The sequence below is a fragment of the Mustela nigripes genome, chromosome 4 (assembly GCF_022355385.1).
Source record: "Mustela nigripes isolate SB6536 chromosome 4, MUSNIG.SB6536, whole genome shotgun sequence".
Taxonomy (NCBI): Eukaryota; Metazoa; Chordata; class Mammalia; order Carnivora; family Mustelidae; genus Mustela; species Mustela nigripes.
The window spans coordinates 164,338,284-164,356,785 of record NC_081560.1 but is presented as its reverse complement, the minus strand read 5'-3'; the positions used below and the strand labels follow the sequence as shown (position 1 = coordinate 164,356,785).

At 45.3% G+C, this 18,502-nt stretch overlaps 2 protein-coding genes across 3 annotated transcripts; one reads left to right on the top strand and one right to left on the bottom strand.

Annotated features, from left to right (window-relative positions):
• Window positions 1–2,393: 2,393 nt before the first annotated feature.
• HIF1AN (hypoxia inducible factor 1 subunit alpha inhibitor) lies at window positions 2,394–13,560 on the bottom strand. Of its 2 annotated transcripts, none has more exons than XM_059398359.1 (9): window positions 13,500–13,560; window positions 10,853–11,077; window positions 10,320–10,570; window positions 7,179–7,327; window positions 5,123–5,268; window positions 4,201–4,307; window positions 3,718–3,781; window positions 3,369–3,479; window positions 2,394–2,541 (listed from the first exon to the last, which is right to left on the bottom strand). In XM_059398359.1, the coding sequence occupies exons 2-9, from the start codon at window positions 11,033–11,035 to the stop codon at window positions 2,497–2,499; spliced, it is 1,056 nt and encodes a 351-aa protein (XP_059254342.1). In that variant the 5' UTR covers window positions 11,036–11,077; window positions 13,500–13,560; the 3' UTR covers window positions 2,394–2,496. The 2 variants fall into 2 exon arrangements, with proteins under 2 accessions (XP_059254342.1, XP_059254340.1); XM_059398357.1 differs by lacking the exon at window positions 13,500–13,560 and adding an exon at window positions 13,376–13,444.
• Window positions 13,561–13,662: 102 nt separating this feature from the next.
• Window positions 13,663–18,502, top strand: NDUFB8 (NADH:ubiquinone oxidoreductase subunit B8). Its single transcript, XM_059398360.1, has 5 exons — window positions 13,663–13,795; window positions 14,057–14,183; window positions 15,471–15,570; window positions 15,983–16,138; window positions 18,317–18,502. The coding sequence occupies exons 1-5, from the start codon at window positions 13,711–13,713 to the stop codon at window positions 18,407–18,409; spliced, it is 561 nt and encodes a 186-aa protein (XP_059254343.1). The 5' UTR covers window positions 13,663–13,710; the 3' UTR covers window positions 18,410–18,502.

Genomic DNA, 18,502 nt, shown 5'->3' with positions numbered 1-18,502 from the left:
CAACTACTTCCAGCAGTCTTAACTCAGAACAAGGCTTCCTGACAGTTTTCACAAGAGGTCTTTAGCTGGAGCCCAAAAGAGCTTTTACCCTAAGCTGTAGCCTGTGCACCCTCTTGGGCAATGCCCAGTGTGGTGAGATCTGAGGACAGCCTGTAGGACAAGATAGGCAGCAAGGCAGGAGAAACAAGTGTATGGTGGAAAAGGAGCAGCAGGGACTCCGTAGTCAAATTAATAGTAGGTTCAAATCCTGATTGCCACTCATCACTGAAACCCCTCTGAGCCCGTTTCTTTAGCTGTGAAATGGAAATACCTACCTTGCAGGATAGTGAGGAACAAAAATGAGAGCACTAGGCAGAAACTGAGTATCTAATAATCAGGGTCACTACTGTATTACCCAAGGGTCAGCACCAATCCTGTAAAGGACCCTCCCCCCACACCCAGTTGCCTTAGGTCAGATCTGTGCCAGCCCAGCACCCAGCCAGGAGCAACGGAGGGCCACATGCCTCCCTGCTGCACATCGCCCACATCTCTGAAGGCTGCAGGGGCACAGCAGACCTCCTAAAGAGAACAAAAATAATCTGCTATCTTTCAAAGTTTGCTTGGGCTGAAGTTTATCCTGTCTGCCTTGTTTTCTTTGCTGCACTCCTCTTTCCCAAGAGATGGAGGGATGGAGATCACTGCAATCATATTTTCCAGCATTGGCTATATTTGAAAGAACTACACTTGAGAAGGTACCGTGTTTGCACACCCACGCTGCATCAGAGAACCCCAGGATGGGGTACTAAAAATAAACACCCTTATCCCAATACCCAAACAGGTGCACACATGCACACACATACATCCTCTCAGTCCATCAGTGCGCTGTAACTGTAACTGTAAACTGAGCTTTGGGGGTTAGAGCCACAGCTCAGAAGCTGACAGTAAACCTTTGGCAAAAAATAAAACAAAACAAACAAACAAAAAAACCCAGAGTTTTCCAACTCCTCTTTCCTTCCAGAGAGAAGTGGCATGGAGATGGGAGTAGAGGTGAGAAGACACAGGACTACAGGGCCACCATACTGCCCAATTCCAGCGGCCCCAGTTCCACTGAATCATGTGACTGATGGCCCTCTGGGTTGTGCAGTACCCAGCTCCAAGCTGCAGCCCTAAGAGGGGTTCCCACAAGTAACAATGAACAGAAAAAGAAATTCCACTTCTGTGCTCCATCATCAGCTGCCCTGACTTTCAAGGGTGTTTGTGGAACATTACTGAGGGGTCTGGCAGAGGTGCTGGCTTTAAGAGGCAAGGTTATATTTTTGTCCTTGCCCTGAGGTGGATGACAGGTGGCAAGCTGGCTGCCTAGGTTTGACCCCATTTCATTTACTTGGCCAGGAAGCTCCGCAGGAGTGGAGGACGTGGCCTGGGCAGGGAGGGTCACAGGACCTGGAGGCTCTCACCACTCAGCCTCAGGTAGGTTGCAGTGAGACCTGACCAGCGTCCAATGGCTAAAACTGAGTTTAAAAGCTTTAGGCTAGGTCAGGCAGTACTTCCCTGGGGCTTACACTGTGTGTCCCACTGGACAAGGTTAAGCAGTGGAGAAACTCAGTAAGCCAAGAGGCAGGCCAGTGTGGACACGGACACAGATGTACGTGTGTGTGTGCACACATATCACACACACATCCACACAGAGGCTCATACCCCTAGAACCTAGAGAAGCCACTACTAAGAGAACTCCCCTGGTACTCAGCACAGGGAGCCGGAGCTGGTGCTGTTAAGAGAGAAGCTGTATGTGTCTGCAATTTGGAACTTAGGTATAATCCTTGGCTCTCATGTCCCGAGGGTTTTTTATGTATGGCTTGAGCTGAAAGGTCCAAGTTGGAACTCTGATAGGAAGGCTATCTAGGCTCTCAGAGTCAAGTCCCCCTCTCACTCTTCCCATGAAGAGTCCCAGTAACCATTCCCACCCAGCCTAGAGCCTGACTGTGAAAACTGGAAGGAGGCAGATTGACCTGGTGGTCAGGAGTGCTCTGGCCCCGCAGCCCAGACATAGTGGGCATCCGAGACCATCTCCTCTCTCTCAGGCTGAGGCACTGAGGCTGCAGGAGACAGGCCCAAGAGCCAGCAGTGGCATCCTGACTCAGAAGGAGAAAGCAAGGAACAGATACACACGCGCGTGTGCATGCACACACACGCACACACATCCCAAGGGTGACAGACTGACGCACATAGACGTGATGACAACCAGAAGCTGGGACTCCACACACTGAATGCAGGCCTTAGTGGGGGCAGAGAGGGAAGATGCTGGGGCACAGAGGCAAGGGCAAGAAGTCCCTCCAAATGGGAGTGGAGCGCCAACCACCCTGCCTTGCCCCAAACACCTGCCTCCAGGGCCATGGCAGGAGTCCAGTCCATTAAGTGCAGCGTGCAATACTAGCGCTTGGAGTCTCCTGTCCTCATCAATGAAGCGGTGTGGACGGGCTAGCAGTCACCTGGCAGGAGGCCTCGACTCCTGGCAGGCTAGTTGTATCGACCCTTGATCATTGTGTTCAACAAGGGCCCCACCTGTGAAGAGACATGAGGAGCCAGTCAGAACTGTCTGTCCCCTGGCCCTGGAGCCAGACGTGGTGTGTCTGGAAGCATTCTATGTCCACCAAGGGCAGGGACAAGGCTTTTGTTCAATCCTATAAACACACTAACCTACTCTCTTCCTGGAAAATATTCCAGGACATGACATTCTCATCTGGGTCCCTCTTGTATGTTACCTTCTCTCTCACAATACCCTATAAATAGCACCAAACTGACATAAGGTCAGAGGAGCCAATAATCCCCCCAAACCCAAGAGTGCCTGCATGTTTCTTAAATGAGCTTTAAGAAGGTTAAATGCCTCTGTATCCTGAAATGGTCACCCGCAATTGGGGCTGGTGCCACTTTCCAATCCCACAGGTCCTCTGGATGCTGAGGCTATCCATGGGAAGAAGGCAAGAGCATTACAAATACCTCCCTTGGGTCCCCAGTGGGCCACTGGCACACCTGTGTGGGAAGCAGGTCTCAACATTACCTAGAGCAGCCTTGGCACAGCTGGGAGAGCGTGAGGAGATGCTTTACCGCTCACTTCCCATTCCAGAAGAATCCCCCCAGGGGTCCCCAGCTGGCACACAAGCCCCATGGGGAACATTACCACTAGCATGGAACAGATTATAATTGATCCACCAGTCAAGCCCAACTCTCACCAGAAAACAAAGATTTTCTGAACACGCCCATAACCTCTATGGAGAGAAAGGACACTGGATACTGAAACAGAGCTATGGAGAATGTGACATCAATCCTGACTTTCCCTGGTCACTCTGCCCACTGGGCCACAGGAGTGCCACCTTGGGGTAGCCACATACCTCTTGTGGGTTCCCCAAGGCCTCTCCAAGCATCTTCTCAATGTTTCTCATTATGGCCACTTTCTGATGGGCTTTGAGAGGATATTCAATTCTCTTAGGGGTGGGGGCCCCCTGCAAAGGAAGCAGCAGCTCAGGAAAATGCCTTTAGCAGCAGGCTTCAGTGTAACCCACCGTTCTAGCACCTTTACCCCTTCTAAGAAACTCAGTTCAATCCCACCCCTCTTCATCTCTCCAAAGACCTGGGAATCACTTTCAGAGAAAGCCAACCTCCCCACCCTGCCCCCAAATTATTACACCTACCTCACCCCAATCCCATCTAGGGAGGAAAAAAAAAAAAACCCATATTCACCTTATACCAGAAGTTCACAGTGATGGTAATCCCCCCATTTAGTAATGACTCTATGTGATGCCACCTGCAAGAAAATAAACATGCTCCTGTTTGCCACCAATATTGCTTAGAGAGAGAGAGAAAACTAGGTAAAGTCCGGCTACAGCAAATGACAAGCACATTATCTTTACATTCATCCTGCCAAACACCCTGGGACCAGAGGCAGTGGGTGTTCAGCTCAGTCTCCAACTACAGAAGAGCCAAGAACAGTTTCTTCAGCCTCAAACCTCTGGGATCTCTTTGGACCTGAGGAATTGTCATCTTGTCCTACAGACTGTGTTGTCATTTCTCCCATGTTCAGTATGGTCACATCTGGATATGCTGTCCTTTCTGTAGATCACATAAAACCAATCCTGCCACAACTTGAAAGGGACACAAATACAGTTTTCCGGGGAATGGGAAAGAAAGCTCCCAAAAAGCCCCCAGTCCTAACCCCCTCCTCACCAGTACATTGGGATGTAAAGAACATCACCAGGGCCAACCACTGTTTCATAACCAACCACGTTCTGGAAATTGGGGAACCTCTCGTAGTCAGGATTGTCAAAGTCCACCTGAGAGGTTCAAGAGAAAGAAAAAAAAAATCAGTCAATTGCCAAATCTTTATTAATATAAACTGCGATGTGCTAGTTTGGTAGTGATTCTTTAAAAAGATGGCTTTAAGAATAAAAGATGTGTTTAGAATTTACATCTGGCAGAAGATACCACACACATTAAACATATACACTCTCTCAGAGAGCGGTATAAGACAAGCCAGGCTTGAGGATTAAGTGTTAAAGAATACTGGGCCTCAGTACTCCTGAGGTCAGAAGCCAATCATCACAGCTCACAGGTCAGAAAACCTAGTCATGGCCTGCAGACATGAGAAATGAGGATGCACCCTTCAGCCAAATCTTCTGAAACTTTCTCCCACACACATATTCCTGTCAGCAAAAACTTCTACATGAAGTGGCTAGGCAGTTCTCTCAAGAAAGCAGAGGCCCTCCCTGGTTGGCCATAAAGTCAACCACATACTTCTTTTAGATCCAGGAAAGACAGTAAATGACATATGACAATTCTGTTCACCCTTCTCCTTATCAAAAAGTAGCAGCATCCATGACAACAGAAAGCAATTATTAAACCCAATGGAGACATACACATTCAAACAGAGTGACCAGAGTCCAACAGCATCAGTGATGGTCTGCCCTCCAGAATTACCTCGACAGAACTGTTTATCCTTATGCACATCTAAAGAGAACCACCACAAGGGCCTGGAATACGTGAGCTACACTGTGAAATTATCCTGAGTTTATCCACAAAGAAGGGGAAAGACATGCCAACCTTGGATCCCAAAGGAGTGCTACACCCTCCTCAGACCACACAAGCTCACCTGGCTCTGTCTGTCACATGGGTGATGAACAGGATATGGGTACAGGCACTCAAACTGATCCGGAGGGAATAAAATGCATCGCTTGTAGCCTTTTATCTGAGCAAAGAAGTTCTGCTGCTCATCATAGTGAGCAGGTGTCACATTTCCTGTAGGAGGAAAGACATTTTCTTATTCAGAGCGGTGGCTTGACTGCAGAGGCTAGAACACAAGGCCCAATGCTGGAGAGAAACCCAGCCTGCCCTCTCAGCTAAGGGTTTCTAATTAAAACTTCAAGCACAACTGGGGCGACTGCAATTACAACTCTCAGCAAATTGTTAAACTTTCAGTGGGCAATAAGTTGTTCAGAAACCATCGCTAGCTAAGGGTTCACCATCAATCGGAGTAAAGCAAACTTTCATAAATGATGCTTCTGCCCGTACTGGAAGCAGTAGCACATCGAGATGATATTCACAAGTCTGGCAAAGTAATACACCATGCATACTTGTATGCGTCTTGACTATGGCACGAATCAAAGGGCAAATAAAACAGGAGTAACAAACAACTGAAGTGACTGGTATCAACAATGCATGTGTAACCGTCTTTGATGGAGTTAATCAGTCACTTGAAGTTGTATGAATAAGTACTTGCTTTGAGTAGCTCTTCTGGAGCTCAAAGATTCTCAACCTTTGTTCTCACTTCAACACATCTGTGGGATGCAATACTTCTTAGAGCAACACGGAGGCTGTTAATTGTCGTGGGGGCATGAGGAGAGCATATCAGATTCCTGATGTATAATTTGAGTAAGGCGAATTATTTTAAATGCCAACTTGAATTGGTTCTGCACTAGTGTGTATTTGCTCCATCTACTCTTTGTAACTGGGACCTTATCTGTTGTTTATCCTTTGTACAATCCCTGAGAGCTGAGTGCCCTGTGCAGAGCACGGAGTTCAGAAAACATTCCCTGGCCTGCCTGAGTGTGCCAAGACAGCCGCTTTCGTAAATGCGGAGTCCATGTGCATCCTCAGAGGAGATCTGCTCTCTCATCTCTACCTGAGGGATCCGCTTCAGTGCACGCTACCAAAGGACAGGAAGGCAAAAGAAAAACTTAGAGCTAAGTAGGTCAGAACTAGCTCCTGGCAGGTTAATGAAGAGCTGGTTTCAAAGGGACAGGTTGGAGGTGCAATCCATAAGCTGCACTGCTAGAAATCTTTATGAATACTGGCAGCAAAGGATCCAAAACTGAAGAAAGAACAAAGGAGAGACTTCAGAACCCAGTGGTGAATGACAACAAATAACTACTCTGCTTCCTTGTTTAATCCAATTTATTCACCATTTACTAGGTACCTATTACGGGCCTGGGCCTGGGCTAGTGCCAGAAATAAAAACAAGAATAAGACAACGACCCTGGCCAGTAAGCAGCTCTACTTCTTTTGTACTGGAAGCCTCTTATTCCTTTGAACTGGAGTTCAAAGGCCTCTCCTCTCATTCTATTAGAAAAAGAATGAACATACTCACATATTTGCTTGTGTATACATAAAATCCTCTAGCAGTATACACAAGCAACTAACATGTGGTACCTCCAAGGAGAGTTAGCGGGAGGCTGGGAAATAGAGGAGTGGAAGAGAGATTTATCATTACACACCTATTTATACCTTTTGAATTTAACTCCATAAATATATTAACATTCAAAAGATAAGGTTCAATTTATACTGAAAAAGTAAGCTTTCCTCTTCGACTGGAATAAAAAATCTTCTGAATACAAGCAGATCCAATAGATAAGGACAGTTTTTCAGGAAGACCCCTCATATCTGAGTATACACGCTCATGCGGCAACTGAGGAAGGGAAAAGAGAACTAATTTTCTTTTCAAAGTGCGGGAAACTAGCCTAATCATTTTACATACATTATCTCTTTAATCTTCATAGTGATTTATAAGCTATTCCTTTCACAGAAGAGGAGACTGAGATTTTAAAAAGTGAGATGACTTGTTCAGAGTCATAAAGCAAACGAGTGAAGACAAGCTTGGAAATCAGGTTTGAATGACTCCAAGTTATGCTGCTTTCTGAAAGATTTCTTACCTTCCATGCCAATGAGCAGTAGGTTGGATGTCAGTTGTCCCCAGCCACGCTTTCCCTGTTGCTTATTAATCCAGTTCCAGTTAAAACCCAAGAAGTCCATGACGATCTTCCTGCCCACAGTGTCATTGAGCGTTTGCTGCAGATACAACCTATGTTTCCAGAGAATAAAATCCCATTAGTGCACATACACAGTCCCTTGGCATGGCCTCCCCACATCTGGAAATCCAAATCCACACCAGCACCTCCCACAGAGACCAGCTGCAGCCATGCAAGTGTCAACCAAGACAGATTCTCACAGAACTGAATTCTTGCCCGTCCTATGAGCTCTGTTCAACACCAAACTTGCTATTTTAAAGAAAAGATCCCCCCCCCCTTTTTTTAAACATAAACTCTATACCAAATGTGAGGTCTGAAGATGTAGATCAAGATCTTGATCAAGATCTAGACCAAGATCAAGAGTTGCATGCTCTACCAACTGAGCCAGGCAGGTGCCCCTAAAAGAAATTATTCTTAACCTTTTCTGGGTCACAGCATAAATCAAAGAATCCAAGGAATGTTTCCATAAAAATGTACATACACATGGAACTTTCATACAATTTCAGATTCCTCAACACCTATTCAGAGTCTAAAATGATTATTCAGCCTTTCTCTAGAAACTCTCAGAGCCTCAGACATCCCCTTTGGTCCTCAATGGCCTTTATGATAGATTGTATTACTGTTCACCAAGATCTAGTTCCCTCCCTGTGGGAGAGTTAATTCTCCTATATCCCCTTGAAGCCAAACTTCCTTATTCAACTTGCTTTAACCAATGATATGTCCACAAATATGACTTATGTTGCTGCCAAACTGTAATTTGAAGAAGCAGTACTCACTGCTACCATATCTCTCTCCCTCTGCTAATCAACTGCAAGGTTTCAGATGGTAGCTCCTGGGTCCCAAAATAAGGAAGATGACATAAGAGTAGAGCCTCCATGTGACGTTCGATGGACATGGATGGACATGTAGCACGACTGTTGTTGTTGTTATAAACCTTCATTGTTTCAAGTCACTGCCTCTGGCCTGAAACCTAGTTTATCTTAACTAATTCAGCCACCTTCCACAGCTGAAAGACTCATCAGGCTTTCTGTAGACCCAATCACGGAGGAACATCAGAAATTACCTAAGGGATGTGAAAACCCAGACACGTGCTCAAGTCCCATAAGGGACATAATAAAAGGGCAAACATGAAGACAAAAAACAAAAGCAGTCCTGTTCTAGTCCCGAGAATGTTACCTCAAATGGCTCAAAAGTATCTCAGTGCCTAGAATCAGGATGTTTAAGGCAATATTAACTAGAAATCTTGGTAAGTTGTAAACACTAGCTACCTTTTGGGGGACAAAGAATCCTCAAGACTCAAATACAACCTTTCTTTAGAAATTATAAAATATATCATACAAAAATTTTGTCAAGTAACTTTAAAAGAGGCAGAACACTCACCAAACATGAATCCAAACAACTCCTATTACATCAGAACAGTAAATGGTCAAAAGAGCTCAAAGAGAAATTATAGAACTCCTTGAATCCTAACAATTCCAAAGTGGAATTGGTTGGTGGTAAAGTAAGCTGGTCAGGCAAAACTCGTGCATAGGAAAACATTTTCCTTGAATCACTCATAAAAACTACACTCATAACTTGTACTTAGTAAGGCAAACTGCTCTCCCTATAGGAGGTAAGAAACTTGAAGCGACTGAGGAACCAGGACTCAGGTGTCTCATCTCATGCTCCTTCCAGTACAAATGTTCATGCAATGGAATTACACTCCACCAGCACCATTTAAATTGACCCCTATCTCGCAACCCTGGGGATGTGTGGATGTGTGCACATACACATGTACATGCTATGTTCAATTTGAGGAAACTTAAGCAGAAGATGACTTATACTAGTCTTTGTAAGACATAAAGAACTGATCAATCACAGCTGTAACCCTGGAAACTCTTTTTGGTCAAAGTTCTAGCACTATGATAACCGCTAAGTGTCAGAAAGACATAAAAACACAAAAAAAGATATTTCAAATCCATTCATGCAGCCATAGGCTGCTAACAGAGTCAGGAAAAGAACTGAGGCAGGAGACTAAAAGAAGCCCAGGGCTGGGCACCAAGTGTGAGATGGAGATGGTCATTCACCATAAAGTACTCAGTGAAAGCAATTCCCCAGAAGCAATGTTACAGTGTGGAACTGAATGCTGTCTGGGACCTACCGAGGAGGCTGGCCTCGCATATAAAGATGAAAGCACAGAAAAAGAATCACTTCTGAGTGCGTCTTGTGTTTGCCATCTCTAGTATAATGTGCAACTCTGTTATCAACCGAATCTGATCTCCCTCATCTAGGGGACCCTGACACCCTTCAGCCAAGAATCACAACAATCTATAAAAATTTTTTAGCTTTCATTGTCCCCAGCCAGCCCAATATTTTAGGACACGGGGTACAAACTGGCAATCTCAGGCTAAATCCAATGACAGCTGGTTTTGTTTGGCACCTGACAGCTTTTTTAAAAATTTGAGTTAGCTGTCGAGGTTAAAAAAAAATTTTAAATAAAAATCCCAATTTCTGGGGCTCTTGGGTGGTTCAGTGGATTAAAGTCTCTGCCTTCGGCTCAGGTCATGATCCCAGGGTTCTGGGATCGAGCCCCAAATCAGGCTCTCTGCTCTGCGGAGAGCATGCTTCCTCCTCTCTCTCTGTCTCCCCACCTACTTGTGATCCCTGTCTGTCAAATAAATAAATAAAATCTTAAAAAAAACAAAATCCTAATTTCTGGCTTCTCTTGAAAATGAAAGTAACTGGCAACCCAGGGACCGCACTCCTAACTGGAAACAAGAATCAAGTAACGACTTCTCACTCCGAACATGGCACATGCTTTCAGCTTCATTGTCGTTTTCACCCAGACAACGTCTCTCATATTACTCACCTACTTAACCCTTCTAGGCAGCTGTGACTGTCACTTTGTGAAGACAACAAAGAATGACAGAGTGACAATTCAAGTCTAATCATTCTCTCATCTCTCAAACTAGGGAGCTCACCCAACTCCTCCATATGCTCAAACAATTACAAGACAGGAAAAAGGATGCCCTAGATTCAATGGGATGCCACAATCTGGGGACTTACCTCTCTTCCCCTCCTTGCTGCTGTATATCCTGCAGTTTCTCAACAAACTCGTGAAATTTCATTTCCTCCCTGTTGGACCTGGGCTTAAAGTTCTGGAAATTGGCCATCTTCTTCTCATCATAGTACAAGAACTTGTGGGTGCTGGCACTGTACACAGAGAAGTCTCCGTTGCCAATGTTCTCCTGCAGGTATTCGAGGTCCCATTTCAGAGCAGGATACACAAGATTTGTGTCTGTCAGCACCACAGGCTCCTAAATGAAAACAACAAGTGAAAAAAAACAAATGAAGTCATCCCAAGAAGCCGGTGGATTCTTGTCCCATGACTCCAACCACTTCCCTACTTCTGAATACTTTCTCTTGTGAACAAGCACAAACTCCTTTAAGTTCCATTTCTCCTCGTCTCCCTCTCCACTCTCCCTTAGGCCCTAGTCCACAGCCCTGACAGTCCCCCACTTGTATCCTCATTCGCCTTTGACCTCTCCTCTCAACCTGGACCCTTCCCCCTCCCCTTCAGACCGGGCCCCGCCTCCTACCTCATTCTCGATAAGCTCCTCCGCCCGGGGGTCGCTCTGACTCAGACGGGGGATGGGCCGAGTCGGAAAGCTATAACTACGCAGCTGGGACTCATCCCAGGCGAGGCCCGGAGCTTCGGCCTCTTCTCGGGGTTCTCCAGAGCCGGAGGCCACAGCCTCCGCCGCCGTCGCCGCCGCCGCCATCTCCGTCGCTACAGCCGCCCCCACCGGAACCGGAAACTCCTCCTATTCCGGACAAAACACAACGGAAACCATAGAGATGCACGCGCGCGAGAGTGGTCCAGAGACACAAAGAACGCGGAACCGGGACGTGGGGGAGCGCCTCCTCATGGTGACCTACAGCTTTACACCCTAAGCTCGGCCTGTGAAGTCCTGGGGCGCAGAGGTTAGACCCACTGATCACCTGGTTAACCAATACACCAAGTATTATTGCTGCGTCAGTATGCTCAGTTCTACACAAGAAGCAGAGAAAGGAGGCCAGTTTAGCGGGGCATTAAACTGTACAGTCGTGGATGGGGAGAGAAGCAAACTCTTGACCAGCCTAAGAAATCAGAAGGAAAAGCAATTGTCAGACTGATGGATGTTGGGGAAAGGTTGCTCTGAAGGCCTAGACAAAAGATTTAATCCTTAGAATGGGAGAAAATATTTACAAAGTATATAGCTGATAAGTGACTTGTATCTAGATTATATAAAGAATTCTTACAACTAAACAATAGAAAACCAAACCAATTCAGATGAAAGACTTGAGTAGACAATTCTCCAAAGAAGATACCATGGTCAATAAGCACATGCTGCTGGTGGGAATGTAAAATGGTGCAGCTTCTTTGAAAAAGTTTTATAGTTCTGCAGAAAGTTAAACATAGAGTTATCCTATGATCCAGCAATTCTTCCTCTTCTTCCTTTTTTCTTTTCTTTCTTTCTCTATCTTTCCTTTCCTTTCTCTTTTTTTCTTCCTCCCTTCCTCCCTCTTTTTTCTTTCTCTCTTTCTTTCTTGATCCAGCTATTCTACTGTTAGCAATATACTGAAGAGAATTGAAAACATACATCCACACAAAAAGTTGTGTAAGAATGTTCACAGCAACATTATTTATGATAGCCCCAAACTAGAAATAACTAATGTCCATCAACTGATGAGTGTATGAACAGAAAGTTGTATGTCAATATAATAGAATATTATTTCGTCATACAAAGAAATGAAAACTGACACATGCTACAACACGGACAAACCTTAAAAATATTATGCTAAGATAAGTAAGTCGGACACAAAAGGTTACATATCGTATGAAACTGTTTATATGAAATGTCCAGAATGGGCAAATCCATACAGACAGTAGATTAGTGATTGCCAGGGTCTAGGGGTAAGGGAAATACACTAATAGGGACGGGGGTTCTTTCAGGGGTAGTGAAAACTATTTAGAATTAGTGGAGATAATTACACAACTTTGTAAATATGCTAAAAATCACCTTATTGTAAACTTTAAAGTGATTATTTTTATGGTATGTGAATTATATCTTGATAATAGTAAGTAAATTAGGCCAACACTGTTTCTTAATCCAAATTAGATCAGGGCTTGCTATTGATCGAATGCAGATATTGTACAATTATTTTTAACATAAACTAGTGATGTTCATTTACAAGAGGGCAAGTTGTTGTGAGGTAGTCTTCCTCCAAATTTATTTATTTTTTTTAAAGATCTTGGAGATAACTTGGGGTTTTTTTGTTTGCTTGTTTTTTAAGATTTTACTTATTTATTTATTTATTTGTCAGAGAGAGAGAGAGAGCAAATGCAGGCAGAGGGGCAGGGAGAGGCAGAGAGAGAAGCCAACTTCCCACTGAGCAAGGAGCCCGATGTGGGACTTGATCCCAGGATCCTGGGATCATGACAGGAGCTGAAGGCAGCAGCTTAACTCACTGAGCCACCCAGGCATCCCTTCCTCCAAATTTATATGCCAAGTAGTATACATAATTTTTATTGGTCTAATATATATTTGAGAATGTCTGTAATAATAGATTCTGCACCAAAACAGTCATCACCCTAAAAGTCGCTGGAAATATGTGTACATTTATATTGTGTAAATTATGCAAACGCTCTTTATGTAAAAATGAAAATAGATTCATATGTAAACCTGATAATATACCCCACTCTTCTTTAAGCTAGTTTTGTTAACTGTGGTCCAGCTTGAAATCTTTACAAGTCCTCGCCAATCTGAGGCTTTAGCCAGTCTGGGAAGAGCTGCTTTAGGTGCTAGGATTGATTTTACATTTGTTGAGTTGAGGTAACTGGGATATTCAAATATAAATATGGAGTAAAACTAAGAAGAGAATTTGGGGCGATTGGTGTGTTGCATCATTCCTCTACGTGAAGGAGATCAACCAATTTGCAAAACAAGAGCAAGAAAGACCAGGGGCTGAATTTGAAGAATGATCACGTTTGGGGATGAAAGGAGGAACTGCCAGTGAAAGAGAGGAAACAGACAAGCAGTCAAAGAAAGTAAGACAGGCTGGTTTGATTTGTACTGCACCTGCGGGAGGTAAGTTAGCTGTCCACCTGAGATGCTCCCGTTCTGTGTCCCCATTATCCTTGGAAGTATCTAAGTCAGCTGACGGAGAAAGGGATAAAACAATATGAAATGTCAAAGTAGTCACCTGTTTGATTTTCTCTCCTTTCCACTTTCCCTCTCTGCCTCTATCCAGCCTCTCATGTTCCCTGCGGCTTCCCAAAGCGACTTAAGCCCCGCCCTTATGGGAGCCCAAAGACCTTCCTTCGCTCTCGGCTTCCCTCGTAGCGTTTGGCCCGGCTCAGCCGCCGTGCTAAGGCCTATGCGCATGTGCAGGGTCAACTGAGAGGAAGGTGAAGATGGCGACGGCCAGGGCGCGGGTCCTGGGAGTCCGATGGCTGCAAAGGGCTACCCGGACCGTGGTGCCCTTGGGTGCACGGACAGGTCCGTGAGAACGGGCGAGGCTTGAATGCAGGGATGCCTGAGGTTTGGTGTGTCGAGAGTTGGGCATTGGGTATTGCGGGTACTGCGGTGGCCATGTCCGGCGACGGGGCGGAGGTGGATGGTGTTAGTATACCCAGAAAAGGGGGTCAAGGATCTTACTGGTCCTTTGAAGCCCGGGCCGCCGCAGCCACCGCAGCTTGAAGCCTTCGGGGCCGCAGGAAGGACAGGGTCTTTCCTGACCCGCCCTTTTCTGCTCTCTAGCTTCGCACATTACGAAGGACATGCTCCCGGGACCCTATCCCAAAACCCCGGAAGAACGGGCCGCTGCCGCCAAGAAATATAATATGCGGGTAGAAGACTACGAACCATACCCTGATGATGGCATGGGGTGAGATGCAAAGTTTGCTTGCAGCTGGGTAGTGATGTGACATGGCCAGCTGGGTTGGGTGGCTCGACTCTGACTGTTTTCCCTGAACCTTCTCGTGACCCCTCAGAGTCAATGGTGTGAATGCCTTTCTCAGTGGAGGGAGGTGGGAAGTGATGGGTGAGCAGCTGCAGCCTAGAGGACTTCAATTTTCTCCTTGGCTCAGGCTGTTTCCTCAAATGAGGAAGCCGAGATTTTAATAGCTCCCTTGAGGACCCCTGAATAGCAGGAACTTTCCTTGGCTTCAACCAGAGTGCGAGGTTTCATTTAGATTGAGCATCTGCTGGGCTCAGGTGCTGTCATCCAGGCACGTGATCACGCTGGAGCTGGACTCCAGTCTTGAGAGCCTTATTTGTAGATAGGATACTCTGTGTTCGTGTATATATCTTTCTTTTAAAAAAAAAATTTCTTTGCTGTTAGGGCTGTGGAGTTGAAGTAACTGTCAAGCAGATTAAACAGCCAACTTCCCTACTCCAGTTGATGTTACCCATCCCCCCCTTACATAACATCCTTGCAATTAATTATCTGAAGTGATTACGGTCACCCTCGTTTTCTTTCCTAGCATCACTCTTTCAGTAGTGGTTTTAGCAGCTCCTATTCTTCTTCTTGTTTTCCAATCATTTTCTGTGACACATGACTAGTTGTCATCATTTCCTATGTCTCTTTGTTGTGGACAATAGTAGCCTTGGTAGGAGTCTATAAAAGTTGAAACTGGATTTGTTGGGGGAAAACTCAGCTTATCAGGAAGTCCCATGAGATGTTTGAAACATGGAGATGTATGTTAACTCCGTGGTTGGGGGGCACATTTGCTATGAAGAGAATGCTTTCCTAATCTGAACCCCTTTTGTTTGTATACCAATTAGCTAGATGACTTTGGGTTCAAACTAAACTTCAGTTTCATTTTCTGTCTAATGAGGGAATCTAAGTGATTGATTGCTAAATTCCCTTCCGGCTCTAACATTATAACATTGCATGACTGTTGTTGAAAGAAGGTAAGAAGAGCATGTATGTTATAATGTATGTTACAGTGTTTGAGAGTTTGACATGACCTTTGACTTACAAGTTGGACTTCTGTGATTAGTTCTGTACTTAGTGACTATAAATTGAGATCTTAATTTGAAAGTGGGTTTCTCTGTCCTTAGGTGAGGCAGTTGTGTGACACTTGGTTGCTCATCTCTTAACATGAGGGTACTTTGAATTGCCTGAGTGATGCTGCTCAAAGCCCCTTCCAGAAGTTTTTCTGTCTCTCAGGTATGGCGACTACCCAAAGCTCCCTGACCGCTCACAGCAGGAGAGGGATCCGTGGTATAACTGGGACCACTCAGACCTGAGGTTGAACTGGGGTGAACCGGTAAGAGATGCATATCTCATTTGACCTTTCTTCCTTCTCCCTAATATCTTCGTGAGGATTCTTTCTTTAGCTTAAATGGTATTTTGCCGTCTAAGCAACATTAAGGTTTTATGCCTAAGAAAGCAAGATCCGGTGATCCGAGGTCTGAGGGTCCATGTGTGGTTCACGGAATGAGACTTCTGTAAATAATCAGAGCTCTGTACTTTGAAAATTATGAACTGCCATGCAGTCTTTGGTCAGCAGAACCTCGGCTTAAGCCAGCGCCTAGACCTCTGTAGTAGAGTAGCTCACACTTGATTTGCAGAATATTGTCCTGGGGCAGTAGAGTACCTTTATTGAACCTTGTATCAGGCTCTGAACACCTTTTTGCAGGAAGAGCAGAATTTGACATTGAACTCTTTTTCTGCCTCAGATACACTGGGACCTTGACATGTATATCAGGAACCGTGTGGACACATCCCCCACGCCTGTTTCCTGGAATGTCATGTGTAAGCACCTCTTCGGCTTCGTGGCCTTCATGGTGTTCATGTTTTGGGTTGGGGAGACTTACCCCACCTACCAGCCTGTGGTGAGTATCTGAGAAGTGCTCTGGTAGGTACGTTTACTTAGTGCTGTTTCCTGAGGGAATGAAGTCTCTGGAGTAGGGATCCAGCCAATACCACGCTTGGCTTCCTGTTAAGGCCTGTAGAAGGCCTCACCCATTGACCTGGCACAGGCCTCAGAGCACTGCTCCATGCCTACTTCTTGGGTCAGTCTGAGTGAGAAGAAACAGTTTAGGACTAGATGAGAAATGAGAATGTGTAAGTCAACTAGTCTTCTACAGTTGCCATTTGGGGACTTTACTTACCAATTATATTTTGGCAAGTGATCTTTCAAGGTAGAGTCAAGGAATCTGGAGCTGAAACCTTATTCTTTGCTGGAGGTGTGAAGGACACTAGGTCCTACAAGGTATGGAAGCAGTTGGTTTACTCTGAGCACAGACAGTTTTATCCTGGAGAGCGTAAAGGACGTGAAAAATATATTGTCTAGGTTTAAGGAAGTTTGATTTGGATAACAAGAAGATATAGATAAATGACACAACGAACAACATTTGAATGGAGATACAAGAATGTGGTGGCAGTTTTATGTATGTAGTGAACCTGTGTATTAAGGGGTATGTGGTCCTGTTGAAAAGAAGGATCATGCTAGATACTAAAAATATGTATAGAATTTGGATGGTGGGCAGAAGCTGGAGGGAACATTTGGAGCAAGAGAAAATAGAATGAAGGAAGGAGAAGGAGAGTTAGTTAGCTGGAATGGAATAGAGACATACAATATTCCTAGATAACTAGTTATATTGGTTACCTGGAGAGCTGTAAAAATTCAGACTCCTGGTTCAGTAGCTCCATGGTGGGGTTCTAGCATCAGTATTTAACAAGTTCCCAGGTAATTTTCATGTTCTGGGAAATTAGGTGGGGAAATTGCCATGTTAAAAAAAAATATTGTGAGGTGAGTTGGTCATTTAGGTTGGGATGCTTTGACTGTGAAGTTAGGGATTTGGACTCAGAGTAAGACATTCATTCAAATATTTATGAAGACCAACTATATATCAGATACAGATTGTGCTGGGGGTTGGGGATCCAGTGATGACTGGGTCTGCCTCTAGGCAGAAGGGAACTATGTTGAATTTTTTTTTTTTTTAATTTTTATTTATTTATTTGACAGACAGAGATCACAAGCAGGCAGAGAGGCAGGCAGAGAGAGAGGGGGAAGCAGGCTCCCTGCTGAGCAGGGAGCCCGATGCGGGGCTCAATCCCAGGACCCTGGGATCATGACCCGAGCTGAAGGCAGAGGCTTAACCCACTGAGCCACCCAGGCTGCCCCGGAACTATGTTGAATTTTTGAACAGAAATGACATGATGAAGGTTAGGATTTTAGGATGATTAATCTGGGAGTCATCTACAGGGTAGATGGTACTGGAAGGAACTGAAAGCAGGAAGACTGTTGTGTTTTCAGTTGGCTGCTCAGTGCTACCTCTGCAGAGATAATCAGTGTCCTGATGGTAGCTGGCATGTCGGTGTGCACTGACACGAGCCTTCCTACCAAGCCCCAGGGGCTCCAGGCTGGAGAGTGCACATAGGGCTGGTGTGAGCACTAACTTCACTTCAGGAGAGCAAGAAACACAGTGTGGCTCTTCCGTTTTTCAGTTCTGTAAGCACATCACCCTTTTCTCCTCCCCTTAAGCTGTGTTCTCTGACAGCTGTTTGTTGGTAAAGCCAGCAGCCCCTAAAGCACGTCCCAGCCGTGTCTCCTCTGTGCTTTCCCCCACCGCTGCTCCTGCACGCCTCATTTGCTGGGCCACTTTAGTGGTGGAACCATTAGAGGCTGAGTGACTTAAAGGAGATTGAGTCTGTCTAGACCCCAGGAGAGAGTGGGATGGATGGATGCATCGTCTCATTTAGAAAGCACTTACCCTCCCTCCCTCCTTTTCTCTCTCCTTTTCTCTCTCTCTCGCTCTCTCACACACACACACACACTCTCACGCACGCGCACAGTGTAGGCACCATTTCTCTTACAATCTAGGCTTTCTCTCTGCCTTGGGCTGATTAGGGAAGAGGAGTGCAGTTCCTGCTGTTCCAGCCCAGCTGGGTCCGACCAAAGGCTACCTTGTACCCATTTGCCATGTGTGATTGTTAACTCAGAGTGGGGTGTAGCCAGGTATTGACTGGGATGTATGCTATCTTGCTGACCTGTGTTTTTTCCTTAGGGGCCAAAGCAGTATCCTTATAATAATCTGTACCTGGAACGAGGCGGCGATCCCGCCAAAGAGCCTGAGCCAGTGGTTCATTATGAGATCTGAGGTGGCTTCATCAACTTTGCGCCCCTGAACTGACTCCCTCATTTCTAGAGGTTTAACCTTAATGAAATCCCTAATAAAACTTAGTGCTTGGTA